Source organism: Mustela lutreola, chromosome 14 (genome assembly GCF_030435805.1).
Source record: "Mustela lutreola isolate mMusLut2 chromosome 14, mMusLut2.pri, whole genome shotgun sequence".
Taxonomy (NCBI): Eukaryota; Metazoa; Chordata; class Mammalia; order Carnivora; family Mustelidae; genus Mustela; species Mustela lutreola.
This window is the reverse complement of record NC_081303.1, coordinates 35548726-35560772: the sequence shown is the minus strand read 5'-3', so window position 1 is coordinate 35560772 and position 12047 is coordinate 35548726. Positions and strand designations below refer to the sequence as shown.

The following is a 12047-nucleotide window of genomic DNA, read 5'->3' as shown; positions in this document are numbered from 1 at the left end:
AAAAGTATTTGCATCAGGAAGGTACCCACAGGAAGTCCATGCTGCTTAAACATAAAAGAAGGTCCTGATTAGGAAGTGGCTTAAAAAGGTAAGTAATAAGTAAAATCTTAAAAAACAAAAAACAAAAACCAGAGTTCTGGATATTAGCCCCGGAGTCTCACTGACTACTGATGCTAGGATCTCAGACGCACCACCTTTACCATGCAATAGCTTTAGAACATAGGAAGGAATATGGATGATAGTGTATTTAAGGTTGGAGTAATTCCTATGATATTTCTACAAAATTGGCTACTGCAAGTATGTTTTAATCTAATTCTCAATTTTTCACATAAAAAAAGATGTAACAATCCCAACGTTAGAATAAAATGGCACAGACTCGTTTATAAAAAAAGACTACACATTTCTCCTCATTAATTTATCATTTAATATAAATGCTGACAGAAAGCAGATAAAGACCTTGTAGACACTTTCATATATTTACAAACCAAAAGGTGAATCACCTCCTTCTACTTGTTAAAATAACCCTTTTATCTGCAACTCATGGGAGCTTTAAACACTAGTTAGGAGCAACATGAGGCTGAGTCAGTTTCCACGGTAATAAAGGAAATAGCATTTTAACAAAATGTGGCATCTTTGATATAAACAACATGCACACAAATAATACAAAATTGATAAAGATGGCCTTAATCCTCTTAAAAACCTGACAAGTATAACATGCACTTATTCAGACCCAGAATTCTGCTGCCCTAAACATCTTCCTATTACTCTTTATTTCCACCTCACTTGTTTTGAAGGCTGTTTAAAAATTGGAAATATAAACACATTAAAAAGAGAAGAAAATGGTCCATTTCGAACAGGGTTTTTTTCTTCCTATTCCAAAACCCCAACTTTCAAGAGATAGTCTTCAAATAAGATTTCACAGTTTGCCAGAATCTAAAGAACCATTCACAGTTTGTGAAATTCCAACCCATTTATTTTCATTTCTTTTTTAAAAAAGTTGAAAACTCCTGGAAAAAGTAAAATTTCACAAACTTTAGCAACTTAAAAATCAGCTGTCACTTTAAGACAATATTTTTATTCCTGAACAGGTGGGTGGAGACAGGCAAGAATAAACAGGGAGCTGAGGCAAGGAAAAAAATAGGAATTCAAGAGAACTTTTAAAAAATGGTACTTTGTCTAGCACTGATTTATATGAATAGGAGATATAAATTCTCACTATCCAGAACTAAGTGATTTCATGAAGTCATCTATAACCTGACTCAAATCTCATGGGCTCCTTTATGAACCTAAATTATTTTTGTCTTGTTAAATATACCTCTGCAGGGCACAATCACATACAATCAATACGATTGGTAAATTACACAAGCTCTATCCCAAGCAAATATGCATCAATGTTAAAAAGTTTTTTTAAAAAAAACAAAAAACAAAAAACCAAAATAAAACAAAATAAAATCCACCCAAAAAGGTGATAATGACTGCAGAATGTCTCGGGGAGACTGGTATGAGCCTAAAGACCAAATTGACCATAGTCATGGAAAAAGGGTAGCAGGAGGAACAAGGGGAAACCACACACAAAGAGGAATCTCACAACTGGAAAATGCTTCAGTGGGTAAAAGATTTTGTTCATCTTAATTAACTTTTTCCACTGCTCTTGTTCCAAAAAGTTAGAGTATCATCATAAAGTAAGACAACAAGGCCTCTGATCAGTGAATAAAATGGAAAAAAGAAAATTCCCCTGCAAGTTCCTTTCATTTCCAGAAGGTAGGAAGAGGATGAAGGGCGATTGGGGTGGGGTTGGGATGTGGGGTATGGCAATGAAAATGTGGGCAATAACACACCTGGAAAAAGTAGCTCTCAGGACAGTGCCTTCGTTGAAAAGAGGATGTAAAAATGATAAACAAAAGCTTCAAATACCTTTATATCAGAGGAATATATTACAGGGTTGTTTAGATACTATTGTAAGAATGGCAGTCAATCAGTGATTACACTATAAATGGTGATTTAAAAAAATAACAATAGGCAACCCCCAACCCCCAAACCAAAACCCAACAACATCCAGGCAACCAATTATCCAATAGTTTCTTTCCATCCTTTTCATGACCCTTTTATGCACTGGCTGGGGTGGGGAGCAGGGGCTGTCTGATAGTTTCCAGTTATAAGATGACTCTGAGTGTACAACCTAAAATGGAAGCCAAAGACTTGTGAGCTCTGTCTACACAGAGTTAAAAACAACAAAACAAAACAAAAACAACCAGAAGCAGACCTCAGTACAAGAAAATAAGTCATCTTGTCTAGTGTGTATATATACATACATATATATGTATATATATATACATATACTAACTCCACAGGATTTAACTTTTCTAAATACACATTTTTGGACACAATATTACCTTGAGGTTTAACTTCTCTCTCTCGGGTTATTGTGCCTTATTTTCTTGTGAAAACAAAGGTTATTACTCTAGGGATGTTTTGCTTAGGAATAAAATTCAAAGTAAATTCAGTGTTTGGTGAAAATTCAGAGGCTCTGAAAAGAAGGATTCCAGTGATGAGGTTAAGTCCCTTTATCACAACACGATTTCAAAGGGCTCTACCCACTTTCTTCAGTGCAGTATTGAAAACCCACCTACTGGGAACACATTTATTATTAAAAGGTGTTACTTCTTCCTGGTGGTGGCAGTGTCCTATTATTTATTAACATCATAGCTAGTATTACTTATCAATTAGAATATTTTATATGTGAAAATATCTTTAGCAGTCAAAGCAATAAAATCTTAAAAACCAAATCTTAAGTTGGTATTTACTACAATTAACAGTACCTTTTGACAAAAACAGCTTTCTTTTTCAAATGGCTCAGAAAAGTTGAATAAAGAATTTAATAAAATATTAACTGCAATCCACCTACAACTCCCAGTAAATCCTTTCAGCAGGAAAATTTCATAAAGCTGAGCTGAAGCACAAATAAATATAAAAGTCATAGCTGTCCAAGGTAGAAAGGTATGAAAGAGGACCAGCAAAATGGGTAAAATGATGACAGCAGTAGACCACTTATTTGTTCAGTCCCTAATGTTGAAAGTAAAATCTGCTTTAGTTTAGTTGCTCTAATTTTTTTTCTAAAAGGACAGGCTGATTTTTCAGGGAAGAGATCATCTTGTAACACTATCACCAGGTATCACCAACTAAAAAATAAACACAATCAGGCTCTTTTAGGGGACAAATCTAGGTAAACACTGAAGTTAATTTCTAGGCAGATCATTAATTTCTCCAAAAAAGTAACTGGATCTTTCCTTTTACAAAATATGTATCCGTATAGGTGCTTTTAACAGGTAAATTTAAAATTATGAAACCTTTTCTCAATTCTTTAAAATGAGCAAAAATGAAGTGGAAAAAAGAGGGTAAGACCTCCATCCATCACCATTTGTATTTAAAAGCACTCAAATACTTTTTAGTGAAGATAATGTTTTTCTCCAAATCCAAATATAATCATAGACATGCAGTGACTATAGTTTATTTCTCACCAGTCACATGCTCATGAATTCTTTTACCCAGTCTCATAGCTTGACCATGGTGATATAGATTGTCCTTCCAGACACTAGTACAAAACCAAAACACACAAGATGCTGTCATGACAAAATAATCTCAAAAAACAGGGGATCTGCTTACACACAATATTGTAAAAGATGCATTCACTGGTTTAGAGAAACTGGTGAATTTTCATTACTTTTACATTTTATAAGGCCAGCTACCTTTAACAGTTATCTTTAGATAAATCTATTACACAGTACAATCAACTGACAAATACTAAAAGGTTTCACAATCAAAATGGCTATTTCCCCCAAAACCAAAACAGAGTAAAGCACAAGTCTTTGGCTCTCCTTTAAAGAAAACAGCAGGTTACCATTCTTAACCAGACCTTTGTTTGCCTACCAGTAGGGCAAATACCACATTTGTGCATCACTGAGTAATAACACCATTAGAAAAGGCAACTTCACAGAAGTTATTGGCTAAGCGAATTCATTTGAATGCTCTGTTTTGAGGCAGCAAACTGTCACTGTTGCAGATTGGGGAGGGCAGTGGGTAAGTCAAGGGGAATCTGCAAGACAGAAAAGGGTCAGGAAAAAAAAACAAAAAACAAACTTTGAGCTCCAACCCTGAAGACCTATGGAAAAGTCTGATGGAGTTACACATTCATGGTAGCAAATGAGAATCATACCAATTTTATGTCTTTTAGGCAAAAGAATAAATGCATGGGAAGTCCAGAAGGGAAGGGAAATACGACGAGAGAAGGGAATCAGCCACATTAATGCCATACCAAATAATTTTTTTTATACATTCTGAGTATTTGGATATTTATAACTGGTATTAGAAATAGTGTCTTATCATGTGAATACTATTACTAGAAACTTATGCTATAACTAACTGTTCTTTTGATTACAAAAGTTACAAGGAATGGATCTTTGGTCACTTTAGCTTCTGTAAATTACCCAAGACAGGGCAGCTACTGGACTTATCTTGTGACAGTATCTATAAGGTAAAAGAACTATATATAAGTTAGGAAACTATGTAACTATATCTTATTCTTAGTTCTTCTACTCTTTTCCAGAGATACCTTGGGGGGAAAAAATACTTTTATATTCCTAGCTATAAGATTCTGGTTTTGTTATCTAAACAAGAGTGAACACAATGATTATTATACTCCTACCTTCACCCTCTCAGAATTGCTCATGTTCATCTGTGATGTCAGTCTTGCTTCTGAATTCAATGAAAAGCAAAAAAAGTCATCTCCAGAAGAAATTAATATTTACTAAGTAGAAAGCATAAAAACTGTATTTCCTATTTGACCAATTTAATTTAACTGCTTCTAAAGATATACATTTTAACAGCAAAGAAATGAAAAAAACAAAAAAACCCAAAAAAACCAAAACCAAATCCCCCCAAAACAATCCCTTTCACATGTTTGGGGGGGGGGGGGCGCAGCTGAAGAGTCAAGCAGTTAAAAGAAGAGTCAAGCAGTTTTGCCCAAAAAGGCTGCTTACCCTTACAGGCTCATCATTTCACAAACTGTACCACAGAGAAAGGGAAAAGGAAAAAAAAAATCCAAACTTTGGAGGTTTTATTTAATTTCTAAAACTGCTTGGGGGTACTAGGAAAGTTTTAAGAATTTCCACTGAGATAAGGCAGAATGACCAATTTAAAATAGGTAAGTTAAAGGCACAGTGGGATAGGCTATCATTCTTCTGCCTTTCTACCCAACCAGATTTCCTCTAGAGTGTGTGGGGCCTTACTGAGGTACAGCTAGAATTAAGGCTACAATTTAAGTGATCTGTCCCCCATCCCCATCACCAATGAAACTACCTTAAAAAGTGAAAGGGACGATTTTAAGTCAATTCAAAATAGTGGCTTTTCTGGTTTTATTCTTAATAGAAATACTACCTATTCCTGCCTAGCTTATGAAATAAAAATGGTGGAAGCAAGGAGTGTATTTGGAGGATATAAAAATAAGAATAACAGAAGTTGACTTATTAGATGTTTCAATGGATATCCAAAATAGAATTTTACATTTATTCTGAACTTCAACAAAATCAATACTCAAAAATTCCCTAATACCAGAATCATTCTGAGTTCCAAACTGAACCAACTGCTTCTAAAATTTAGGAATTATCTAACATGTCCAAGTGAGAAATAAGATCTGCCCAAATCTGCCTACAGAAGGTTGGAGGCCAAGAATGTTGCCTTTTACAGTTATACAAAGAAATAAAAAATCTTGGGACTCTGTCAGACATACAAAGTTTCTCTCCTTCTCCCAAAAAACAATAAGCACTTACATATAAGAGGGTTTCAAGCAAAAAAGAAAACAAACAAAAAAGCAAAAAAAGCAAGTGTGTATTTTTTTAAAAAAGGAAAATATGATTATCAACTGAAAAAATGCCTCATCTTCATTCAGTGCTTCTACCTCCCAATCAGTCATTTTATCGCAACAGCTGCGCTCATGCGAAAAAATCCTTAAAACATACCCAATATATATACAGATATAGCTATGTATATATGTATATATATATAATATATATAAATTTTTATTTAAATAAAAAAGAAAGCTCGAATCCCAAGCCAATATGTGTATATCAAATCCTTGACCAGCCAGGTCTGTAGGGCATAATCAAATTCAATGTGAAATAGTATATAAACATGGTACGCCTTGACTGGGCAAATTAAATAATCGCTACTCAAAAGAGTGTTCTGTTTGGACTCTCCTACTGGTAGGCAATGACAGGACTGTATTTCCCTCCCCCCTCCCCCCATTTGTTTCAGTTAACAGTATGATGGACACAGAGCTTACACTGAGGTTGTTATGACCTCAGCAGGAGTTAAGGGTTAAGAAAATAAGAAACAAGAAAAATACAAACTCTTGCTTTTACCCAACCAAAGCAATGCAGTAACTTATTACATAACCAGTGCTTTCTGTTTTAGTAGTATAGTCCAGAAAGGGAAAGTTTTAAAAAATCAGGCAAACGGAGGGATGGGGAGGGTGACTACATCAAATAATCCCCACTAAACATGTTCTATAGGGTCTTAGTTCAGTATAGACACATGGCATCAGAATATGTGCAGCAGAACTAATTAAAAAAAAAATTCTTCCTTATTCTTTTCAACACTTTTACAAGGAATCTCTTCACTACTGTAAAGTCAAGTCTAAGAAAACTGACTTTTAGATATTTACAACCAAATGGTGCCAATGATTCTGAACAACAACTAGTCAATTCATAACTATCCTTAAGATCTGGGCAGTCTGTATTTGCCAAATCTACTTGAAAGCCAGTGGCTTTCATGTGATTTTATACTTTCGGTTTTGAGTAAAACAAAATAAAAACATCCACAAAATAACATGACTGTTCATTTTCAGTTCAAGTCAAGTGCTGCAGTTTTAAAACATGGTTGATTTTTTTAAAAATACATTTTATGATTTTAGCAGAAGTTTAATTTGAAAAAGCACAGCTCCAAATTTCCAACCATCAGCTCAGTACAGGTAATACATTGACCATGTATTTTCAGTACTAGTAAGTTACAGTTCATTCTTAAAATCATCTCCATTTAAACTAATCAAAGAGCCTACAATATTGGCCTGACTTTCTGATTACATTAAGAGAATGACATGGATCCTTAATATGGAAGTGAGAACTTCAAAAAATTAATTGGTAATTATCTCTCTGAAAAAGCAAAAACCAGAAGTTTTAGTGCTATATGAAAAACATATATATGAGGCCAGTAACAAGAAAGAGAAAGAAAATTATGACTTTCAAGTAATAGCTCTTGGAAAAGTTGGTTTGCTGCACATTTTCTAATAACTAGTCTACTACTGTCTCTTTGTTTCTCAAGCACCACCAAATTCTCAGTCTGGTGCTTTCTGTCTGTTTTAATTATGGGGTTTACAAACGTTGGATAGGACTGGGGGTAAGGAATTATACACTGGGTATGTAATAATACCAAAATACAAGAAAAACCTACTTCATTAAGATCATACAATTAATCAAACAGAGTGTATATATAATATCTTCTTTTTTTTTAAAGCCCTGGATCCAAGGCGTCCAAAGTTATTAAAATAAAGTTCATTCACAGAACAAAAACAAATTTAATCTGAATTGCTTGCAGATACTGCTAATTTTCTTTTTCTTTTTCTTTTTTTTTAAATTAAAAAATGCATTAATGTGAACTATGTGCAGGGTTTGTTTTTAGTAGTGGTGTTTGTGCACATTGCCTCCGCTACTGTTCCTTGATTTCTCTGACCACTCTCAGAGAAAAAGTTTAGAAGTTATCTGTTCTCCTACCCCTATGCCCCGCAAATTAATCAGGAGCAAAAGATAAACGATGGACTCTTCATAATTTAGGGAGCAGAAGTGGGTGTGACTCCTGCTCTCTGGGAGTCATTGTTGTCACCTCCTCCCTCGGGGTCCTCTGACAGGTTCAGAGAGCTGGTCTTGTTTGACAGGAGGCTGATATTCTCTTGTGTCAAAGCTGAGCCATTTGGTACATCGCTGTTGACATATAAAAAAAAAGTTGGAATTTTAAATAAGGAGAGAGATAAAAATGAGTATTAGCAGAATAAAATCAATAGGGTCTTTCTTGCGGCACCTGGGTGGCTCAGTGGGTTAACTCTGCCTTCAGCTCAGGTCATGATCTCAGGGTCTTGAGACTGAGCCCCACATCGGGTTCTCTGCCTATTTGTGATCTCTCTCTCTGTATTAAATAAAGAAAATCTTTAAAAAAAAAATGTTTTTTTGGGGCGCCTGGGTGGCTCAGAGGGTTAAGCCTCTGCCTTCGGCTCAGGTCATGATCTCAGGGTCCTGGGATCGAGTCCCACATCGGGCTCTCTGCTCAGCGGGGAGCCTGCTTCCTCTTCTCTCTCTCTCTCTGCCTGCCTGCCTCTCTACCTGCTTGTGATCTCTGTCTGTCAAATAAATAAATAAAATATTAAAAAAAAAATTTTTTTTAGGGCCTTTCTTTTACTAGTATGGAAAAATATGCAAGTAGCTTTTTGGACTTTAATTTACAGTTCGATGTCCATGGTTTATGCATGGGGTTTGGCAAACTAAGGCTAAGCAGTGCCTGTTTTTGTAAGTATAATTTTACTGAAACATAGCTTGCCCATCTGTTCATGGATTGTCTATGGCTGCTTTCACACTACAAGGGCAGAACTGAGAGTTTCTCCACAGAGACTGTAAGACCCCTAATTTTAAATTCTTACTATCTGGACTAAAAGCTCTGACCCCTGCTTTAGCAGGCTTACAAGTACAAGAAATTATTTAGAACTCAGGACAATGCATTGATTTAATTAGCTAAAAACAAAAGGGCATTAGAAATTATTGCTATGCCATCATCAAGAGAGTAACTCAGGACTATGCCGCAAATGACTTCAAACTACCCTGAGGAAATAATGACAGCTGTGCACATAAAGAACTACTACAAACCTGTTTATTGCAGGGTTGTTCACAGAGAGCTAACATGTATCCCTCCACCTCTAGATGATATGGGATAGACCAAATTAAAAACCAAGCGGACGAGGTGGAAGGTGGATATGAACACACTTCAGAAGGGCTGGGAAGGTCTATAGCAAAATATTAACACTGGCTTTAAATAAACTAAAAAACAGGAAAGAAGAAATGGAGCCAGAAAAATTAATTTTTAGGTATTGACAGATAATTCAGTTTTGAACCTGTTCTAAACTTCCAAGTTTTATATCTAAAGTTATGTGAAAATATTCTTAATGAATGTATACAGAATGATAATTTTAAAAACAAATCATATTTATGAGGATACTTCTGTCAAGACTGCATAATGTAAGACTATAACAATGTCCCTTCCTTTACCTGAATGTCAATGTAAGGTCCTCAGCTGGAACCTTATTTTGTGGTTCTGGTTGTCCATTTTCAGCTTGCTTACTTGTATTCAATTTGCTTTTCATGTCCAGAGAACACTGGTTCTCCTTTGAAAGAGAAGGAAGTAAATTCAGTTATCTTCTATTTAATGGTGCTAATGAGAGACCAAATACAGATAATACAAATTGATAATTCACAAATCATATACACTTTTATAAAATGACCAAAGAAATGGGCAGCCTAAAAGAGAGACATACATGATGATAATAGAGTACACTTGCTCAGTATCCAAGCCAGAAAACAAGGGGGCGAATGCCTCAAGTTAGAAAAACTGATGACTTAGAAAAGGTAAGCCAAAATGTAATAACCACCTATAATGTGCTTACTGAAGCCAGAAAAATGAAATACCCCATTTATTTGCTTGGAAAGAACGTGAAAATTATGCAACCAAAGAGTCAATTACCATGCAACTGGGGGGAATGGTTCAATCGCCCAAACTCCAAAATTTACTAAAACTAGTATTCATGCACTATGAAGCAAACCCTAAGTATATCCATGGATACAATTCCTCAATAAGGAAGGTGTAGATAGCATTTTACTCATAACAAAAAACAGGTCTTCAATAACTAAAGGCTATAAAAACTAGAATGCTATTTGTGAACACACATTACAAAATCATAAACACCATCCCCTCATCTTCCCTAACCAGGATATTTAACAGTAATTTAATATTGTACAATTAACTGCCTTGTTTTCCTTTAAAAGTTTTTCGTAATACAGAATTACTAAGACCAAGAACACACTGAAACAAGAAGGGAATGAGAGGAGGAATGAATAAAAGAGGGAGCTAGCTCATCCTCATGAAACTATTCTAAGTATTAATCATTCACTGGAGTGCCTTGGGGTGATGATTCTAGAGCTCTAGAGCCATGAATTCTCCGACATCACTACACAGAAGCTTTCCTTTTCACCTATCCCGGCTCCCACGCTTTCCCACCAGAACACTCACCATACTCAGTTCCCGGGTTCTCTTCCCGATTTCCCTTTCCACCTGGTGCAGTTCCAAGCTCAACTGCTCACTTGAAATCATTCCAGGCCACTTTGGAGGTGGTGGTGGGGGCTGTGACTGGCCTGCCAGGGTGTTCACCTCCCTCTGCAACACCAGCCTGTTACTAACAGCCTAGTACATAAAGCCAAGCACATACACAACTCAACACATTTCACACCATGCACAGAATGACCAGGCCCAATTTCAGACCACTGCCTCAAGTAGTTTATCATGAAGATATTTGCAATAAAAATGACACTATAAGGTTCTATCTCTTTTGAGTGCCATTTGAACTAAAAAGAAAAACCAGGGGATTTATACTTACTAAACAGTAATTTAATCTTAGGGATAAGTTGCTCTTACTTGATTTGAAAGAGAAGTCAAGTATAAATGCATATTTCTTTCCCTCTTTTAAATGGAATTTTCTGAAGTAAATCCCGCAATTTATTTCAATGAAACCTCAGTAATGGCAAGGACATTTAACCATACTGAGTTAAATATGTGGCAAAGTTCCAAATGATGCTGTTTATTCTTTTGGAACAGAAAATGGGTCTACAAATTTCAAATAAGACAAAAAGCCATGAGCTAGCAGGATAAGAAATAATACTTGCAGTTAATGGTCTGAATCTTTAAAAAGCTAATCAACTAAAGAAGAACATAAACACAGCATTCTACTTATTTTTAACAATAGGAATTAGGAAGAAGTTCTAGACCAGTGTAAATAAAATAATGGCACAAAAAGATGAAATATGAGTTACATAGTTAAAAGAAATTCTAAGCCTAATTGCTTACATAAGAGCATAAGTCAGACATGTGTTCCAAAAAACACAGTCTCCTATTTGTCTTCGTAATGAGGGAATCTAAGAATTAGTTAAAAATTTATTCCCAAAGGGGTGCCTTCCTTATCAAAGTTTTGGTAGAAAGGTAACAACTAATGTTCTAATAGCTACTTCTCCTCCAGAAGGGAGCAATATATTTATCAGTAGAATGTCTTCAGTTTTCTAAATTCAAAAAATATGCTCCCATGTAAGTAAAGCAAACAAAACCATCTTCTTTATGTGGCACTTTAAAGAATTTAAAAAATTCCTTGTTTTCAGATACTTTTTCTCTTTGTCAGGCAACATGGTGGAAAGAACATTGAATTTGGAGTAGGAAGAGTTGGGTTTATATTTCAACCTCTGTGAAACTCCTATCCTTCAAGCAGAAGAGGGGGACTATACCACTTGCCGAACCTACATGACCGGATCATTGTAAGGGTCAGTCAGGACCTGTGATTGGTAACTTATAAACTCAAAGAACTAGATTAATGAAAGGTGCAATCGCTATACAGAGGCTCTTTTTAAAGTCCAAGTTCAAAAATTCTATCTTTTAAAGATATATAAATAAATGTGGAGGATTAAGGGAAATTTTTTTTTTAATTAAGAAAGACAGTATGGGGGCACCTGGGTGGCTCAGTCGGTTAAGCCGCTGCCTTAGGCTCAGGTCATGATCCCAATGTCCTGGGATCGAGTCCCGAGTCGGGCTCTCTGCTCAGCCGGAAGCCTGCTTCTCCCCCTCTCTCTCTGCCTACTTGTAATCTCTGTGTCTGTCAAATAAATAAATAAAATCTTAAAGAAAAAAAAAAAGGC

General features: G+C 35.6%; 1 protein-coding gene across 2 annotated transcripts in view; it reads right to left on the bottom strand.

Moving 5' to 3' along the window:
- Nucleotides 1-400: 400 nt before the first annotated feature.
- RC3H1 (ring finger and CCCH-type domains 1) overlaps nt 401-12047 on the bottom strand; it is an 88362-nt gene continuing 76715 nt past the window's right edge. The window contains exons 18-20 of one of the 2 annotated variants that reach the window (XM_059146982.1): nt 10381-10551; nt 9363-9478; nt 401-8030 (exon numbers count right to left, since the gene is read on the bottom strand). In XM_059146982.1, coding sequence (XP_059002965.1) covers nt 7880-8030; nt 9363-9478; nt 10381-10551 — 438 coding nt within the window. In that variant the 3' untranslated portion in view covers nt 401-7879. The remainder of the gene's footprint in view (nt 8031-9362; nt 9479-10380; nt 10552-12047) is intronic. The other variant, XM_059146983.1, reaches the window with a different exon arrangement.